This window comes from Cnephaeus nilssonii (assembly GCF_951640355.1).
Source record: "Cnephaeus nilssonii genome assembly, chromosome: 11".
Classification (NCBI taxonomy): domain Eukaryota; kingdom Metazoa; phylum Chordata; class Mammalia; order Chiroptera; family Vespertilionidae; genus Cnephaeus; species Cnephaeus nilssonii.
This window is the reverse complement of record NC_137082.1, coordinates 1,714,190-1,732,971: the sequence shown is the minus strand read 5'-3', so window position 1 is coordinate 1,732,971 and position 18,782 is coordinate 1,714,190. Positions and strand designations below refer to the sequence as shown.

The window sequence follows — 18,782 nt, the reverse complement described above, 5'->3', positions numbered from 1 at the left end:
CCTTCAGTCTGCAGGCTGACGCTCTATCCACTGAGCCAAACCAGCTAAGGCTCTAAATGCCTACTTTTAATGACTCTGCAGCCTGCCCACCCAGCCCTCCAGGCAGCCTCTTCTAGAGAAAGGTGCTCCCCACAAGGTCCTCCCCCCAGGAAGGATAGAGGGCCCCGTGTGGGGGTAAATGGGCCTGAAATCACACACACACACACACACACACACACACACACACACACACACCCCGCCCCCAGTGAGCCCCAGGTGGGCACAGAGGCCTGCCTGACTGTTCCCACTCATGCCTCACCCTGCACCCCTCCCTCCAGACAATGAGCTTCCAGGTGACAGGCCTGGGCCTGGACAAGATGAAGCTGGACAGTCCCCAGTCCTTCCTGGACCAGGAGGAGGTGGAGGAGGCTGAGGACCGGCAGCTGCTGGAGCCGGAGGCTTGGAGGACCTACACAGCACGCCGCAACGCGCTGCGGGAGTTCCTGACCTGCGACCTGAGCGCCCACCTGCTGAAGCGCCATCACGCTCGCATGGAGCTGCTGAGGAAATGCTCCTACCACATCGAGATCCTCCCCAAGCACCTGGCCCTGGGCGACCAGAACCCGCTGGTGCTGCCCAGCACCATGTTCCAGCTCATCGACCCCTGGAAGTTCCAGCGCATGAAGAAGGTGGGCACCGCGCAGACCAAGATCCAGCTCCTGCTGCTCGGAGACCTGCTGGAGCAGCTGGACCACGGCCGCGCCCAGCTGGATGCCCTGCTCGAGTCGCCTGACCCTCGGCCCTTCCTGGCAGGTTGGGCACTTGTGGAACAGCGGCTGGCAGACCTGTCGGCCGTCATGGACAACTTCCTGGCCATGATGGTGCCAGGGCGTCTGCACATCAAGCACCGCCTGGTGTCTGATGTTGGTGCCACCAAGATCCCGCATATCCGGCTCATGCTCAGCACCAAGATGCCCGTCATGTTCGACCGCAAGGAGTCGGTGGCCCACCAGGACTGGGTCGCCCTGCGCTGGTTTGTCACCATCCAGCCAGCGGTGCCGGAACAGTTCGAACTGCGCTTCAAGCTGCTGGACCCACGGACACAGCAGGAGTACCTGCAGCGTGGCATCATCCCCGTGGCCGCCTGCACCTTCGACGTCCACAACCTGCTGCCCAACCGTGTCTACAAGTTCACCGTCAAGAGGGCGGAGAGCTACACGCTGGTCTACGAGCCCTGGCGGGACAGCCTCACACTGCAGACCAGGCCGGGGCCCCCCGAAGGGCTCCCACCCCGTCGGCTGGGCAAGCCGGGCTGCCCCTGACCGCAGCTCCCGAGAGATGATTTTCTAATATTTATCCACTAATAAAGAGGAGTATAAACGCACCCACACAATTAAAGAAGCAAACCTACTTACGTCCTGCGGGCAGCGGCAGCCACATGGGTATTTTTCCTGACTTGGCCCAGCACTCCCACGAGCCCCAGGCCCCGCAGCTCCTGCTCCATTTTCGGTGGGTGGGGGGTTCAGGCTGGACCTTCCAGGACAGCTGGTCCCAGGACAAGAAGCATCAGCCCGGACCTTCCAGGACAGCTGCCCCAGGGGCTCGGCCATGCCAGCCCCAGCCCCTCCCCGTCACAATAACCACCATGTGACCTCAGCACAGGCTCTGCCACCTTTCCTCCCCCTTAGGCCCGGTTCCCCAGGGGGACAATCCCCAGACTCCACAGGGGCAGTCATGGCCCATCACTCTCTCCCCGGCTTTATCAGGATCAGAGTGCCTGAGGCCAAAAGGACATTTTATTTTTAAAATGACAATAAAAGTCTTATCTTTCCCCCAAATGAAGCTGAAGTTCATCGGCACCCCATCCTGAGGTGGGTGAGGGTCCCAGGAAAGGGCGCCTGGCAGGGGGCATCCTAACACACAGGCCAGCATAAGCTACTCCTGGGGGTGGTCCTCCCTCCAGCCCACTGCCCCTCCCACCGACTCCCGCTGTCCAGCCCTGTGGTGGCCACCCCCTGATGTTGCCTTGATAGTCTGCCCTTGCCCTGCAGTGTGGCCCTGTGACCCCGGGTGCCCAGCAGTGCCCCTCCCCGCACGCACGCTCACTCCGACAAAGGTAATGTGGACGCCAGTGCCCACCTGCTGCTGCGGCTGGGCCCCCAGCTCCAGGAGGGACAGCTTGTCCCCTGGCAGTGGCTGAGGAGGATGGTCGGCGCAGGTGACCACGGGATCATTAGAGAACCGTGTGGTCAGGGAGGGTCAGAAACAGCCCCGCTCCCACTGACGGAGAAGTGGTGAAGGGGTCCCCAACTCTGCCGGGAAAGCCCCAGCACCGCTCCCCAGCGGGGACAGGGTGCTCTTAGGCAGGTGGGGATTCAGCCTGGGGCTCCTCTCCCAGGCCTGTCCCACTGTGCTCCTGCATGTCCTACAGGGGTCCCAGGGCCCAAGCCTCAGCTCCTCAGAAAAGGAGGGAATGGGGTAAAAGCAGGCCAGGACCCGGGATTGGGGTTTGTGCTGAGTCATACCAGTCCGACAGAGGGCCCGGCTGGAGTGGGGCTCACCAAGGGAGGGGCATAGGGGCACGCGGGCTCATTCTGTGTCTGCTGCTGGAGGCCTGGCTGGTGCCCTCGCCCAGAAAGGCAGCCGCCCAGAGGCCACAGGTCCCGCTCTGCAAGCAGCTCTGCTGCACCTGCTCAGGACAGCCCTTGAGGCCAGGGTGCTGGTCTGCGCCCGACCCGCCTCCAGCCCCAGCTCTGCCTCCCCCACCCCCCAGCCCCGATTACTGCAGCACACTTGGGGTTTCAATGCCTCTTCCTCCGGGAAGCCCTCCCTGACTCCAGGTTGGTGAGGTCTTAACTCCCTGCCTCAGACACCTGTTCCTCTCTCCTTAAGCGCTTTTCACAGATGCTGTCAGTTTCTCAGCTGTGGCTGCCATGGAGAGGCCTCTTCCAGGTGGCCCATCGACTCCCTGTGGGCCTCACAGTGAGCACATGGCACACAGAGGCCTGCTATGTTCCGGTCTCTGTGACCTCCTGACCTATCCACTACCCCTGCTACGACTCAAGAGGCCAGGGCCTGGCCACACCTTCCTCTTCCTGCAGCTGCTCCACGGGGTGGGGCTGGGAGGCACTGGGGGCTCAGCCACACACAAGGGGAATGAGTGGCCCAGGTCAGCCCCCAGGGGCCATGCACTGCCCAAGGTCCTGGATGGCACAGGACCCGCTGGAGGCCTTGGGGACTTTGGACTTAGACTGTGGGGCCTGAGACCAGAGTTCAGAGGGCGGGGCGCACCTGCAACACCTGAACACAGCTCACGGGCATGGCCTCGTCCGAGCCGGCCTTCCAGCTTCCCTGGTCCTGGCAGAGGACCCGCAGCTGGCTTCTCCCGCAGCCTCCCCTTCCTCCCCACCAGTCCCTGCCACAATGCTGGACAGCCTCACAGCCCCTTTGCCACCTAAGTAAGAGGAAGGGCTACCCTCTGTGCCCCCAGACAGGCCTCAAAACACCCAGAGGTGAGAAAGCAGAGTGGCCTTTATAAAAAAATTAATGTTCAATCATGTAATAGTCCAAGAAAAGATACAAAATTGGAATGTAGAGACTGGATTTGTAGAAAACTTCAGGACAGACAGACCATCCCGTGGGCCCTGCAGCCAGGCCGGGCTGCCCTCCTCGGCACACCATGCTCTGCAGCCCCAGCCCATGGCGAGTGGGAACCGTCGCCCTGAGCCCGGGTCGGAGCCGCCTCAGGGCGGGCTCGGTGGGAGACCAGAGGCTTTCAGAGAAGGCAGGACACAAAGGCCTCCTGACACACTGGGAGGCAGGCTGTCCTGACCTGGCCACCCGCGGAGTGGGGGCGGAGTGGGGGTGGTAGCATCCAGGGAGCCATGATGGCAGCCCGCCCACAGCCCTTGGGAGCACTGCTGTGGGAGGGGAGGTCAAGGGGAGGTGGCCTCAGGGAGGGCTGTGGGTGCAGAGAAACGGCCCTGGCTTCCAGGGAAGCCTCTCTGCCCTGAGTTTGGGTTTATTTAAAAATAGAAAATAAAGCTGAGCTCCATGGCCGCACCGTGTGGCTGGGGTGGCATCCCAGACCAAAGAGCTGAGATTTCCTTCTGGACCCCAGACCTTCCCAGCGGCCCCACCCCTGGCACCACAGCGGCAGCAGACGCAGGTCAACCGGGAGGATGAGCCCCAACCTCCTCTTTCCTCTCCTCAAGTCCGTGCTCCCCCCGGGGCAAGGCAAGACTCCAGAAGGAGGCTAACGCAGGCGGCCGCTGCAACCTCGCCCAGTCGGGGCGTGGGGGGCCAGGCCGGCCCGGCAATGACTCCTGAAGAAGGCACGTGGGATTCCGCGGAGCGGGGCCAGGGCAGCCGGCAGGGGAGGGCTTGGCCTTTTCCTGGCTGTCCTGCCAGCTTGAGGGCAGTGGACGGCTGAGGTGGGCCCTTCAGACAGGCACGGCTGGCCTCCTCCGGACCCGCACCTGGCCAGCGGGAACCAGGCTCCGCTGGGCCTCACAGAAGTCCAGGAGTCTGCGCCACAGAGGGCAGCATCGAAGCAGGAGGTGGTCTCCTGCAAGAGGGAGGCGTCAGCGCCGGCCCCGCCCCGGCAGCAGCCTTGCCCAGCCACACCCAGCCCCGCCCCAGCAGCTCTCACCGACGAGGCAGAGCCCCTCCTGGGCCCGGGTGATGGCCACATTCACTTGGTTGGGGTCCACAACGAAGCCCAGGAACCTCTTCAGCCAGCTCTTCGTTGGCCGCTGGTCCAAGTCACTCTCTGGGCAGGAACGGACGGTGCTCACCAGCACATAGCGCCACTCACTCCCTGGGGACCAGGGGCACAGTGAGGCCCACCTTCCTGCCCCGAAGGCCCAGGAGCCCTGCCCAAGGCCGGCCCCCAGCCTCACCCTGGCTCTTGGTGATGGAGCACACTGCCACCCCGGTGACACCCTGACGCACGAGGCCCTTGTTGATCTCGGCGGCCTGCGCGTTGTAGGGCGTGAGGATGGCGATGTCCTTGGGGTTCACTGTCCTGTCCAGGGTCAGCTGTTTGGCGATGCGAACCTGAAGGACCGAGGGGGTGCTAGTGGAGCAGGCCCTGGTGCCTCCCCGCCGCCCCCGGCACCCGGGCCTCGCCTGTTTCCTCAGTTCCTCTGCCTCCTCCTCCAGGAAGCCCTCCTGACCAAGGGGCACCACCTGACACTCACCACCTCTGCCACCTCCTCCAGGTTGGCCTTGGAGTTCTCGTTCCCTTCATCTGTGGACACCAACAGGCTCTGCTCATGACCCTGCACATGGCCAAAGATGACAGGGCAGCTCTCCTTGTCGGCATGGCCCAGGACGCTGGGCGGCCGCCGCAGGCCCGGCCAGGTCTTCAGCTTCTTCTGGTAGAACTCCATGGAAGGGAAGCTGCAGATGCCCTCGTGCTGCGGGAAGAACATGAGCCAGGGACAGGCTGCCATCCGCCCTCCCTGGGTCCGAGAAGGCCAGGGTGGATGCAGGAGGTGGGAGTGGTCGGAGGCGCAGACGCGGGGCGGCTCACCATGCGGTACTGCGTGTCCAGCATGTAGGCGTCCCTGTGGTACCTCTCGAAGAGAGACCGGTCCAGCCCCAGGCTTTGCAGCTGCTCATTCTTGACCACAGGCCGCAACTGCTTGTGGTCCCCAAGAAGAACCACCTGGAGGACAGGTGTGGTTCTGAACCCCAGACCCAGAGGCACCCAGCTCGTCCGATGCTACCCCACCTCAACCTGCCCTCCATGCGCTCCCTGCATCCCAGGTGTGAGGTCCCAGCGATGCCTGTCTGGCATCACCGCCTGCCTCACCTTCTCAGTGTGGGAGAAGTTCACCAGGGGGATGAGGGTCTCGGGCTCCGTGGCCATGCCTGCCTCGTCGACCAAGATCTGCCGGACGTCCAGGTTCTTGAGGCTGGCCGAGGCCGCACACGAGCACGTGCAGAGGATGACGCTGTGGCGGTCCAGCTCGAACTTCTTCGCCCTCCCCAGGATCTTCTTATACCTGCGCAGGGACGCTGTCGGGTCACCCAGGGACCCCCCACGCCAGGAGACCACTCCACCGTTCCGCTGCTTACCTGGCGAGGTCCTCCTCGGAGAACACCTCCCCTCTCTGCAGCCGGGTGTCAAAGGCCTTGATGGAGGGCGCGTAGGGATTGGAGGACTGCCGGATCCGGTGGTGCAGCGTGATGGTCCTGGCGGGAGAACCCCCGTGAAGCCCCGTGTTGCCCACGGCCCAAGGCAGGACCATCAGACAGCTCAGGCCTCTCCCCTCCACCCAGAGACAGACAGACAGACAGACAGACACTGAGAGGCGGCACCTGAGGCTCTGATTGGGCCTCCCCTCCCGAGGGGTCTTCCTGGGCGGGCCCCTGCTGCTCACGCCCGGCACTGGGAACTCGGTGGCCTCCGCCTGCTCGCTGTACACACGGAGGGGCTTCAGCTCGGCCCTTCTGCTCAGGAGCATTCCTGGGGGCAGCCCGGGCGTGAGCGACTGTCCCCTGGGCCCGCCGTCCCCGGCACAGCCCCGTGGCTGACCCCGTGCACCTGCCACGACGTCCACCGACTTGTTGGAGGGGCCGCAGTACAAGATGCAGGGGCCCCCCCGCTGCCTCTCGTGGCCGGGAGTGCCCCCGGCCGGCGCCAGCTCCTCATTCAACTTGTAAAACCAGAACACGATGTGGAAGCCCACCACCGTCTTCCCGGTGCCTGCGGGCAGAGGGCAGGTGAGCCGAGCCGCCACCGGCCTGCCCGGGCCCCTCGGCCCCAGGGCGGGTCCCACCTGGTGGGCCCTGAATGACGGTGAACTGCCTCTTCAGGGCCTCTCTGACAGCCCCGTTCTGGCTGGGGTTCAGCTTGTGGCGGCCTCCGGGGATGTCAAAGGCCTGTCGCTCCAGAAACCTGCTGGGGATTCCTGAGGAAGGAGCCGGGCTCCCTGAGCTCTGGCGCAGGGCGGGCTGGGGCAGGAAGAAGGGGCAGGAAAGCCGGGGGGCCCCCACCTACCTCTGCGGAGGGGCTGCTGGCCAGGAAGGTGGCGGGGAGAGTGGCGGGGCGGGTGGCGGGGCGGGTGGCGGGGCAGGGGGATGGGGTAGCCCAGGGCGATGTTGATGACCAGCTGGGACGCGTCCTTCAGCCCACGCACGGCTTCTTCCTTGCGGCTGGGGCGTGTGGGGGCGGAGACGGACACTGGAACTTCAACTGGCCTCTCCCAGGGAGGGACCTCGGCCCACAGGCCACCCCCGCCCGGAAGAGCAAATCCAAGGAGGCTTCACCCGCCCGCCCACCGGCCTCTCCCCGGCCTCTGGCCCTGGGGAGCCACTCACAGGTCAGGCAGCTGCTTTGGTAGCACCTCAATGGTGAATGGGGCACCGGGCCGCAGCACCTCTTCCGGAACCTTCTCCATGGCCATGTGGTGGATGAAGAAGCGCACCTGCTTGTCAGCCTCTTGCCGGTCGGCCCGGCCCTCTGGATTTGTGTCCCAGTCCTCTGTCAGCCCGTGGGCCACCCAGGTGTAGGTGTCCGGGTCGATGCTCAGGGCGGGGCCCAGGCTGCGGGGCCCAGGGGGCGGCTGGCCAGGGCTGGCTCCGGGGGCTGGCACCCCGGCAGCGGGCACAGCCCGGAGCCCCTCAAGCCGGATGCAGAGGTAGCAGTGCCCAAAGCCGATGTCGATGCTGTGCTCCCGGAGGAAGGCGGCCTCCAGGCAGAAGCTGCCCTGGAGCTGCCCCTGCTCGGTCCGCTCCGTGTCCCAGGCGATGTACACGTGCTGCAGTGTGATGGCGTCGCTCTCGGCCACGGCGCTAGTGGCCGACTCCAGGGAGCAAAAGGGCTCCCACACGAGGCAGTAGTCCTCCACGCTGCGGCAGCGGTCCCGCCCGGCCTGCGGCACGCGGCCCGAGAAGCAGTCGCCTGCTCTCTCCACGTGTTCCAGGCACAGGCTGAGGCCCGGGGCCACGAGCCACAGCTGCAGGGCCGGCGCCAGGATCCCCCGCTGCAGCGCGGCGCCGAGCTGCACCGTCAGCGTGTCCCCGCTGCCCAGCTCCCGGGCCACCTCCACAAAGTGGCCACAGCGGCTGCGTGACACCTGCCCCAGCTCCCGCTGCGGCGGCCTGGCACTGCCCTGCTCCCGCACACGGGCAGCCACCTCCGGCCAGCGCTGCTCCTCCACCAGCTCCAGCAGCTGCTGCCACAGGGCGGCGTCCACGGGCCAGGTGTGCGGGTCCAGCAGGGCGCCTGGCAGTGGGGGACATGGCCCATTCGCCAGCACCGAGTAGACACGGCGCCGCCACTCAAGCCGCAGGCCCGGCCGGCTCACCAGGCGGTGCGGGTGCTCAGCCAGCTGCAGGGAGCGGTAGTAAACAGGGCAGGGGTCAGGCAGAGTCTCCCGGTTGACCGGGAAGAGCAGCTTGAAGCAGCGGGCACCCAATTCCACATCCACCACAAAGCCCAGCTTCTGGCGCGGCTGGGCCTTGAGCTGCGTGGCCAGGTGCAGGCTGTAGGCCCGGCGCTGGTAGCTCTGGGCACGTGCGTGCTGGCGGCTGAAGTCTTGGCAGAGCCCGTTGATGTCTCTGGCAGAGTAGGCGGAGCCCCCGTGGCCCAGTGCCAGCAGAATCTGCCGCTGCAGCACCACATCCAGGTACCTGCGGATGGGCGAGGTGGCCCAGGTGTACCAGTCCACCTGCAGCGAGTAGTGACTGGCCAGTTGCCGCTCACCCTGGCTGGAGCGGCCGAAGACAGAGCGGCCCAGGGCCTTGCGGAAGTCCAGGCCCGCGGCAGCCAGCGAGGGGTGCATGTCGTCCGTGGTGATGAGGTCAGCCAGCAGGCTGAAGTCCTGGGCGTGGGCGGCAAGCTGGATGTGCCTCCAGAGGGAAGCCAGCAGGTGGAGCTGCTTAGGGGAGGTGCCGCGCCCCTGCAGGTGGTGTCTCAGGTGAAGCGATAAAGGCACCAGCTCTCCATGCTTCTCGCTCACGGCTTCAAGCTGGTGGCCGCTGGGCGTGGGCTGCCACCGCAGCGGTGTGGTCGTCCGGGTGCGCTCACTGCCCACCAGGAACTCGGCCACCAGGCTGTTGAACTGGATCATGTACTCTTCGACCATGGCGTGGGCCGCACGGAAGCCCAGCGCGCTGTCCTCGTCAGGCTGCTCATAATGCCAATCCGCCTGCAGACGGCGTTGGCGCAGCACCCGGGCATAGTGGCACGCAGCCAGGATGCAGGCATCCACGGAGTCCAGGCGGGCGGGCAGCTCCAGGGTGGCCCCCAGCTGCCCCCCGATCACCTGCTCAGCTTCCTCGTAGGACAGCTGGCGGTCGGAGCGGATCACAGAGGGCGCAAAGCGCAGGCTCTTGAGCTGGTCGCTGCCCTTCTCGAAGGTGAGGAAGAGAGAGATGGCGAAGCGGTCCTTGCCTGGGAGGAGGCTGAGCACGTCCTGACAGAGGCCAGCAGGCAGCATGGGCGTCGGCTCCCGGTTGGGGGCATAGAATGCGGTGCCCCGTCTCCGGGCCTCCACGTCCAGCGCCCCGTCCCTGGGCACGAAGCTGGCCACGTCGGCGATGTGCACAGCCACTTCGTACCTGGGGCCCAAGTCCCGCACACTGAGGGCGTCGTCGAGGTTGCGGGCACCCTGGGGGTCCACGGTGAAGGTCAGGAAGCTGCGGCAGTCGTCCCGGCAACCTGGCGCCTGGCCGAGCTCTGCGCAGTATTTCTGCAGCGCCTTGGAGACCACAGCTGGGTCTGACGGGGGCTCCCTGAGGCCGTACTCCAGGTCCAGCACTCGGAGGCCACGCTCCCAGGTGGTGGCCTCGGGGAGTACCTCCAGCACTATGCCCAGCGGGTAGTAGAAGCGCTCCCGCCAGACCACAATGCGCACCCAGAAGAGCCGGCGGCGCCTGGCCTGGGCCGTGAGCTGCTCGTGCCCCACCCTCTGCACGCGGCCCTGCAGGAAGCGGTGGACCGGCACCTGCAGGGGGTCCTTCAGGTCGGCCACGAAGATCTTGGTCACAGAGCCATCGATGGGGGTCATGATGCGCGGGTCCCACTCATCCATGCGGCACACGAACACCAGATCGCTGCGCCGCCTCTTCAGCACGCCCAGCACGCGGCCCTGCGGCCGCCCCGACAGGCCCCTTTCGCCGCCGAGGACCCTGACCAACACCTCGTCCCCGCTGAAGGCCATCCCACAGTTCAGGCGGCCCCGGAGCTGAATGGGGCCGGGCGCCGTGTCATCCAGCGGCACGGCCGTCGCCCGCTCGAAGGTCTCCTGCACGAAGGCACATCTGTGGTGCAGCTGGGGCTCCGAGCGCAGCAGCTTCCGCAGTGCGTCCGGCGGCAGGTTCACGTACTGCCGGGCCTGCTGTGGGGACGCAGGCCTGGCCATGGTGTCCAGCAGCCCGTCCTCCCGCACGGTCACCGTCACATTCCGGCTCTCGTCCAGCAGCTCCTGCAGGATGGAGTCGTCGGCGCCGAGCTCCCCGTCGGAGGGCCAAAAGTCAGACTCGGGGTCCTCGGGGTCCTCGCTCTCTGTGGCCGCCGGCCCTGCCACCACGTCGGCCGGGTTCCCCGGTGGCACTCCATCCTCACTTGCTAGGCACCCCCTGGACACAGACCCTGAAGCTGTGTCCCCAGCCTCTGCGTTCTTTGTGGCCACGTCCCCAACCACGGAGGTGCTGGCCGGGGATCCACCCTCCTCGGCCTCGGGCAAGGCCGCACGCTCTGTGCCCGGGGCTCCTGCTGCCTCCGCCACTGAGACTGTGTCCCCAGCCACCGCTGCCACAGACCCCTCTGCCGGCGGGGCCGCGGGCCGCTGGCAACGGGCCCAGCGCTGCCTCTGGGCCACGGCCTGCTCGATGTGCTCCAGCGACAAGCCCTCGGGGTAGACGCTGCGATGCGCCACGCACTGGCGGATGAAGCTCTTCCAGAGCTTGCTGCAGGCCCCGAAGGAGCAGAGGGCCACTGCGTCCCCCACCGCCACCACCTGGGACTGGGCGCGGGTCAGGATGGTGTTGAGCACGCGGGCGTCCGTGAAGAACTCCAGGGCAGGCGCGCCCGGGCTCTGCAGGCTCTGGTGGTTGTGGACCGTACTCAGCACCACCACCCGGAACTCCCGGCCTGTGGGAGGGGCACGGTCAGGCCGGGCTGGGGGGGCAGCCCCACCTCAGCCCGCCTCACCCTTACCCCTGACCACCCACCTGGCAGGATCTCAAAGCTGCCCACAGACACCTGGCCCAGGTCCCTCCGCCTCAGCTCCTGCCTCAGCACACTCACCTGGAGACACAACCACATCAGCAGGCCCAGAGGGCAAAGGAGGGCCCCCCACGACCACGCCCAGCACCTGGTGCCAAGCGCGGGGAGATGAGTCCTCAGCCCTCTACAGAGGGGATACTGAGGCTGTGAAGACCACAAGGGGAGGCCACGTCCTGTGGGCAGTGGGCAGAGCTGCCCCACGACTGGGCTTACCTGGGCACCGTGGGACACAACACAGATGTGCCTCTGCTCGCGGCGGCCCCAGCAGTGGGGCCAGTCGCCGTAGAACTCCTGCACCTGCTCGGCGACCTGGAGGACCTCGGCGGCGTTGAGCCAGGATGTCAGGGACAGGTCACGCTCGGGGTTGCCCGCCACGTGGCAGAACATGAGCGGGTAGTGCCGAGGGTGGTGCGGGACCTTGCCGCGGGCGTGGATGGGCGTGCCCTTGGCCATGTAGAAGTGACGCGAGACGAAGGTGATGATGGCCTCCGTGGAACGGTAGTTCTCGTGGAAGATGATGCGACTGCGCTGGGCAGCCTCGTGTGTCTGCTGCTGGTAGAGCTGAAACAGACGATACAGCAGCGTGTGGCCGGCCGCCTGTGCCCTGGCCACACTGAAGAGCCGGGGCGTGACCTGCATGTGGTCCCCGGCCAGCACCACGCGGGTGCCTGGCAGGGCGTAGCGCAGTGGGGTGAGCGCCTCGCACTCCAGCATCTGGGCGGCCTCATCGATGAGGATGTGTGAGAAAAAGCCAGCAGGCACCCTGAGCTCGCGGGCCTGCGAGGTGGTGGCCACCACGATGCGGTGCTGCTCCAGCTCGGCGCGTGTGGGCGGGCGGAAGGCCCGGCGGTCCTCCGTCAGGCAGCAGTACTGCAACGTGGCTGCGTCCGTCTGGCTCGGCGGGCGGTCCGTGTACATCACCCGCAGTGGTGTGGCCTCGGGGTGGCCGCTGCTCACGTAGCTGTGGAAGTGCTCCTGGATGTAGATGTCGGCCGCGCTGAGGGGGGAAGCGCACAAGGGGCCTCAACAGCTGTTTGCTAAAGTGCCTACTGTGCGCCTGGCCCTGCCTGGATGCCAGGGCTTCACGTGAAGCAGACTGACCTGTGACCTGTGGCCTGCCCTGACGGAGCTTACATCTGCATTTCACTTAAAAGCGACAGTGGAACCTGCCCCAGAAAGTGCTGGTGGGCCCTGCCTTGTCCTACCCACACCCCCCGCCCCCGCATCCAGAGCCTCTGCAGGGGCACCCACAGCCCCACACCCAGACCCAACCCCCAGGGCACCGGAACTGCCTGAAGCACAGACGTCCCCCGTCCCTTTCAGCCCAGGACTGACCGTCTATCAGGGAGAATCCCAAAGATGGAAGCGACTGGGACTCACCCCACGGGTGCACTGGGCAGCCCAGCCCAGGCTCCACGCCGCCAATGGCCAGACCGCCCGGGCACATCCGTTCTAGCCGCTCAGGCCTCCAGTGAGCCTGAGAACCAGCCCGAGCCCTAGGCCTGGGGTCCCGCTTTTTCTCGTGGAGTCACACCACCTCAGCAGCACTCACCCGCCCAGGCAGCAGGGGGCGGACCGCGGCTCTGGGCTCACCTGTTGGTGTGTGTGCAGATGAGCACCTTGGTGTGGGGCTGTCGGATGACCTCCAGGGAGGCCATGGCCAGTGTGTAGGTCTTGCCTGTGCCAAAAGGGCCGTAGATAAGCAGCGGGGCCACAGGCCGCGTGCCCCCAGGGCTGCTGCTCGCGATGAACTGCACCGCCAGCTTCTGTTTGTGGTTGCCGTGCAGCGCAGGCGGGCTGGGGTGCAGGCGGGGCAGGGCGCAGGCCGGCAGGTCGGGCACCACCAGACGCTCCTCAGGCAGTGCGTCCACCGCCTCGTGCCAGAGGCGGAAGGTCATCGGGTCAACCTGGAACTGCACCTCCAGCAGAGGGCTGGCCTCAGGCCGCAAGCCCAGGGCCGCACAGCAGTGGGCGGGGAGCAGCAGCCACCGCGCCTGCTCCCCGCCGGCCCGGGTCTCCAGCCGCACCTCGAACACCGTGTTGTCAGGTGAGGGCACAGGGGCCACGAGCGCCGTGCTGACCGCCCGGCCCAGCAGGAAGCCCTGGTCCGTGTCTGGTGTCAGGGAGGCGGGGATGGGGACCTCGGCGTAGAGGGCTCCCGGTGGCGGGAAGAGCATGCCCAGGGCTGGCGTCTGCAATGAGGTTTTCAGGGACACGGGGCCCCGGAGGTTCAGCCTAGTGGGGAGGATGTGGGTCAGCTGACCAAGGCCACCTCTTTGCAGCCGGCATCCCAGCACCCGCCCACACACGCTGCCCCCGTACTTGGCCACCAGCTGCTGCTGCGTAGCCTCCTCCTCATACAGGAACTGGTGCAGCCTCTGCCGGTAGTTGGCGCAGGACAGGGGGCCCGGGGCCGGGCCGCCGTGGCGGAACTCTAGGGCCAGCGCCGGCACCTTGTACTTGGCCATCAAGGCTGCCTGCTCCGCGGTGCGCTCCACACTAGGAACCACGTGGCGGTTGCCAGTGTGCCAGCGCTCCAGCTCCTCGTGGCGGCCGGGTGCTGGCGTCCCCGCCGGCCGGCGCTCCTGGCCCAGCTGCAGCTCCAGCCTCCGCAGCAGGGCCGGCCTGCGGCCAAAGTCGAAGACCACCCACTGCTCGAAAGTGCCGAAGGAGGTGCCCTGCACACACACGGCCACCTGGTACCCGGCAGGGCGGCCGGGCAGCCGGAAGCGCTCCCCCTGTGCGTACACCCGGCCCAGCGGGAGGCGGGGGGCCACCAGCGAGAAGTCTGCTCCCGGCTCCTGCTTGAGCAGGGCCACGTGTTGCAACGGATCCTGGGGAGAAACCGGATGGTGAGGTGGCCCGAGAGGCCCTCCCACCCGCCAAGGTCCAGGCTGACGCAGACCCCCGCCCCAGCGCTGCGCTTCCTGCTGTGACCCCAGCCGGTGCTCAGCCGCCTCTCCAAACCGCAGTGTCCCCGCACGGTAGGTCACAGAAGCGGCCCAGGAGGCCTGTGCGTGCTGAGCGAGGGAAGGCAGCATGGGATGCGCAGTCACGGTCGTAACCGGCCCAGCCCCTTGCTCTCTGCCCAACACTCCACAAAATAACCCCACGACCCCGGGCACAGAGACCCCTCACACACACACGGGGGACATGGTGCAGGGCAGTGGCTCCAGGCCCCGGCCGACTCAGGGCTATGCGGACCCTCACCTCAGAGTGGACAACAAACGTCCAGCTGTGCTGAATTTTCCTCTCCTGGGCCTGATGCACCAGGGGCTGGTGGCAGGTGACGGACACACCATCGACGGTCTCGGCCAACTGCACAGGGAAGCCAGGCCATCAGCAGGGTGGCCCTGGCCCCTGCCCAGCCTGGCCCACTCACGAGGCCCCACTCACCACCAGGACCTCCCTGCTGCTGTTCTGGTACTCGGCCAGCAGCCGCTCTCGGTAGGACACCAGCCCCTCCTGCCAGGCCGCCTGCTCCCGCAGCTCCGCCGTCCGCACCCGCCGCGTCCACTCCTGCAGCTCCTGCTCTGAATGTGCCTTGGTGCAGATGTCCCCATACTCACAGAGGCTGGGCCTGGGGGGAGGTCAGCAGGCCGCCGGGGTGAGACCCCTCAGCCTAAAAGAGGCCTGTGTGGGGAGCAGGAGTGGATTCCAGGCTGGGGCGGGGCGGGGGCAGGGACCTCCTCCAACCTGTCCACTACTGTGCCCGCAGGACAAGGCCAGCAGAAGCCACCTCCACGGACCTCCTTGCCCACCTGAGGTGGACGAAGTGCCAGCCAGTCACACCGAGGGCACAAGGAGCTCCTGGTTCTGGATGAAGGTGGGTCATCCCCCTCCCCAAGCCCCGCCCACAGGCCCTACCTGGGGCAGAGCTCAAAGGTGGAGAGCCCGATGGGCGGGCTCCGGTACTCCCAGGCCTCGGCCTGGCCCTGGGCCACCATCTGCGCATGCTCCTGGGATGAGCAGTGGTTCTCGAAGGCCTCCTGGGAGCGGCAGGTGACCAGGCAGGCGTGGCAGTACAGCTGGAGTGCAGGAGGCTGGCGGGGGGGCGCTGCGTGCCCGTCGCCCCCGGGGGCAGGGAGTGTGAGCAGGTCCATCCGCTGGAGCCCACCCAGCTGCTCAGCCTCCCACACGGCCATCTCCACGGCACTGTGGGCGTACTGGCAGCGGGACGCCCCATGCCGGCACGGCCGTCCGCGCCCCACGAACAGGCAGTAGGCCAGCGGCTGGCGGTACTGGGGCCGTGGCCGCACTTCCACCACCTGCTGCCTGCGGCCCTCAGAGCTCACGTGGGCCAGGAGCGAGGGGCAGGCCCCATGCGTGGGGCAGCGGCCCCGGGCGTCCACCGGGCTGAGGTGCGGCGGGCAGTGCCGGAAGCAGTGGCAGCAGAGCAGCTGGAAGCGGCCGCCGAACTCCTCTCGGATGGTGTCAGCGGGGCTGCGCGGCTCGCCCTGGGCCCCGCCACCCTTCACCGCCGCCTTCAGCCACAGGCGCCGGACACCGTGCTCGCGCTCGAAGGTCCAGACCAGCGCCTCCTCGGGGCTCCGGGCGAAGGTGCACTGGTTCCGGTGCCGCCGGCAGCCCAGCCCGGGGCGGTAGTAGCGGCAGACCTCATACCGCGCGGGCCGCGGGAAGCTGGGCCGGCGGTCCACCTTGCGCCAGACCCTGCTCTTGGCAGCTCGCTTGGCGCGGGCCAGCAGGACCTCACAGGGGCAGCGGTGCTCCACGGGGCGCAGGAGGTAGGTGCTCTCATTGAGGCGCTGGGTGCAGCGGGAGCACCCCAGACACAGGTCCACCTGGGCGCACAGCCTGGCCAGAGAAGGCTCCTTGGTGGCCATGGGGCCGGCGGGCAATGGGCCAGACCCCGGGGACACCATCGCTAAGGCTGGCCTGGCCCTGCGGGGTGGCGTCCGGGGCTCAGGGCTCCGCTGGTCCTCTGGGGCGACTGGCTCTTGAGGAGAAGTGTGGGACAGGAGGAGCAAAGAGCCAGGTCAGGCTGAGGTCAGGGCTCGGACACACCCCCTCTCCTCAGCAAGGTGCCGGGGAGGCGGAGCCGGGAGTTCTGGGCAGGACAGGAGCAGAGGGTGGTTAGGCCCCGGGAAGCTGGGCCCACTGACCTTGACCCAGCCCCGACCCACCCTCTCTGAAGGGTCTCTCGGCCCAGCTCAGGAGCCAGCTGGCTGGTCTGGGGACGTGCCCCCCACATGTGCCTGGAGGGGGCCTGGCTTCCGCCCCTTGGGGCAGAGCCTTGTGGGGCGGGGCAAGGGGCTGCCCAGGCAGCACAGTCGGCATCGGCGCCAGAAGGAGGGGGTTCCCCGGGGTTCCCCGGGGTTCCCCGGGGACGCTCGGTCAGAAAGGGGAACCGGCTCCCAGGGCGGCGGGTGAGGACAGGGTCTCCAGGAGGAAGTGCGGGGTCAGAGCCTGCCTGACTCCAAGGTCCCCGCAGAAGGGGCTGGTGGAGACCCCCAAACGGGACGGATGCTCAGAAGCAGGGGCCGCGGGAGCGGGTAAGGACAAGACCAAAGGGTTGGGAACTTGGGGTCCAGAGATCCCCCTCCCCCCAGGCGCAGGGCGAGGAGGCTGCGCTGCGGGGGGGCAGGGGTCTCGGCAGAGTCCCCATCTCCACGGCTGCCTGGGGTCCCGGGGCACCGGCCCCCCGCCCACCGGCACCGCCTCCCGCATCCCAGGAGCCCCCGTCCCAGGAGCCCCCACCCGCGCGCAGGAGCCCCCACGGCGCAGCCCTCGCATCCCCGCACTCACCGCCCTCCGGCCGCGCCCGCCGCGGGATCACTTTCGATTCTGCCTCCGGGGTGACTCAAACCTCTGACGCCCGAGCGCGGAAATTACCTCACTGCCCCGCCCCGCCCCCCTCGCGGCGCCGCCCCGAACCGTGGCGCCCCGCCCGCGCGCCAGCGCCCCGGATTCGAACCCTGGTCCGAAGGCTGCAGCGCCCCGCCCGAGCCCGGCGCCAGGCGGGAGGGGCGCCCAGCGGGCCGTCTGGGCTGGTCGGGGATCCCCGCGGGAGGGGCACGATCGGGGCTGGGGTGCGGCCCCCACCCACGGCCCCGCCTCTTTAAAAAGCGCCCTCAGTCTGGGTCAGGGGAGACCTTCCCTCCTGCCCGGGAGGCGCCTCTTACCTGGGAGGCCCCGGTGTGTCCAAGCCCCGAAAATGCACCCAAGGGTGTCTGGCCGGAGGCAGGGTCTGGAAATAGAGAGCACCCCAACTACACAGCAGGAAGGGGAGCTTAATTGCGTTTGACTCCCCACAACTTTCTATACAGGCCCCCCTCACCCCACTTGAGAAAACGGAAACGACGTCCCCCACCTTCACCCAGGAGCGAGCCCCTTCCGAGAGCACGTCCGGGCCCAGTGCCCTGGCTCTCGGTGGGCACTGTGAGGACGCTCCAGCAGCCGGCAGGAGCCTTCCCGCTGTGTGAGTGCTGTGCACGTGGCCCCCTTCAACCGCTCCCCCCAGCCCCCCCGACTGCACCCCCAGGAGAGACCCCCAGCCTGAGGCTGGGAGATGAGACCTGGTTATCACAGTTTCACGCACCCAGCTCTGAGGAGAGCTCTCACTGCAACAGGTCACTGAGCAGCAACACTGTCCCTCCACGACAACGTGCCTCTGTGCTGACCCGAGGTCAGCATCCTGTTGGGAGGGACAAAATGGAAGCTTCCAGTCAAGTCAGGAACTGGGCTGGGCACGCCATTCGCAATCACGCCAGTGGCCTCCATACACATAGTTTTAGAACAAAATAGAAAAAAAACTTTGTAAATACTAGCAGCAACAAAAGACCCAGGAATAAGCTGAACAAGAAATACGCAAGAACCCAGAAATGTTCCCGAGAGGCACCATGCTCCCTGGGGAGGAGGAGTGAAAGGAGACCTAACGTTACACAAAGATGGCGATTCTTCCTAGAGAGAAATAGAACAAAGATCCCGGAAGTTGTTTTGAACCACAGAAGACCCCAATCAGCCAAAGCAATCAGGAGAAAGAACAACGCTGCAGGCACCACACTGCCCGATTTCAAGCTGTAAACTAAGTTATAGTAATCAAACCACACTGGCATCGAAACAGGCACACGGGACAGTGGGACAGGCACGAGAGCCCAGATATGAACTCATACATATATGGTCAACTAATTTTTGTTGTTATTGTTAATCCTCACCCAAGGATATTTTTTCCATTGATATTTAGAGAGAGTGGAAGGGAGGGGGAGAGAGAGAGAGAGAGATACATCAATTGGTTGCCTCCCCCACACCCGGGGCCAGGGATTGAATCTGCAACCCAGGTATGTGCCCTTGGTCTGGAATTGAACCTGAGACCTTTTGGTGCAACCACTGAGCAACACTGGCCAGGGCTTGTCAACTAAGTTTTGACAAGGGTGCCGAGAACACATGATGGGAAAGGACAGTGTCTTCAATAAACTGTGTCTGTGTTGGGGGTGGGGGGGACTGGATATCCACAAGCGGAAGACTGAAATGGGACCGCTGACTGACCACCACTCACAAACCTACTCAAAACGGCTCAAAGCCCGGCTGTAAGACCCCAAAC

The 18,782-nt window shown here is 66.4% G+C and overlaps 2 protein-coding genes across 2 annotated transcripts; one reads left to right on the top strand and one right to left on the bottom strand.

Annotated features, from left to right (window-relative positions):
* Positions 1-320: 320 nt before the first annotated feature.
* Positions 321-1,329, top strand: FNDC11 (fibronectin type III domain containing 11; the record flags this gene model as incomplete). The annotated part of the gene is made up of 1 exon (XM_079784291.1): positions 321-1,329. One exon carries the CDS (start codon positions 321-323, stop codon positions 1,299-1,301), a length of 981 nt encoding a protein of 326 aa, XP_079640417.1. The 3' UTR covers positions 1,302-1,329.
* A 2,084-nt stretch (positions 1,330-3,413) lies between these two features.
* On the bottom strand, positions 3,414-16,970 carry HELZ2 (helicase with zinc finger 2). Its single transcript, XM_079784246.1, has 19 exons — positions 15,089-16,970; positions 14,618-14,801; positions 14,432-14,539; positions 13,544-14,055; positions 12,815-13,456; positions 11,435-12,218; positions 11,167-11,242; positions 7,309-11,086; positions 6,989-7,143; positions 6,768-6,899; positions 6,533-6,694; positions 6,307-6,454; positions 6,064-6,180; positions 5,798-5,990; positions 5,516-5,650; positions 5,181-5,399; positions 4,881-5,037; positions 4,631-4,798; positions 3,414-4,546 (listed from the first exon to the last, which is right to left on the bottom strand). Exons 1-19 carry the CDS (start codon positions 16,102-16,104, stop codon positions 4,422-4,424), a joined length of 8,811 nt encoding a protein of 2,936 aa, XP_079640372.1. The 5' UTR covers positions 16,105-16,970; the 3' UTR covers positions 3,414-4,421.
* Positions 16,971-18,782: the final 1,812 nt, after the last annotated feature.

What these genes read in the sequence shown, in the direction of transcription:
- HELZ2 (XM_079784246.1), bottom strand. Translation starts at nt 16,104, where the DNA reads ATGGTGTCCCCGGGGTCTGGCCCATTGCCCGCCGGCCCCATGGCCACC. An exon ending in CAGCAGCAGCTGGTGGCCAA is followed by an intron (nt 13,457 to 13,543) that starts GTACGGGGGCAG and finishes CCTCCCCACTAG; the next exon opens with GCTGAACCTCCGGGGCCCCG. An exon ending in CAGCTTTGAGATCCTGCCAG is followed by an intron (nt 11,087 to 11,166) that starts GTGGGTGGTCAG and finishes CCCCTCCCACAG; the next exon opens with GCCGGGAGTTCCGGGTGGTG.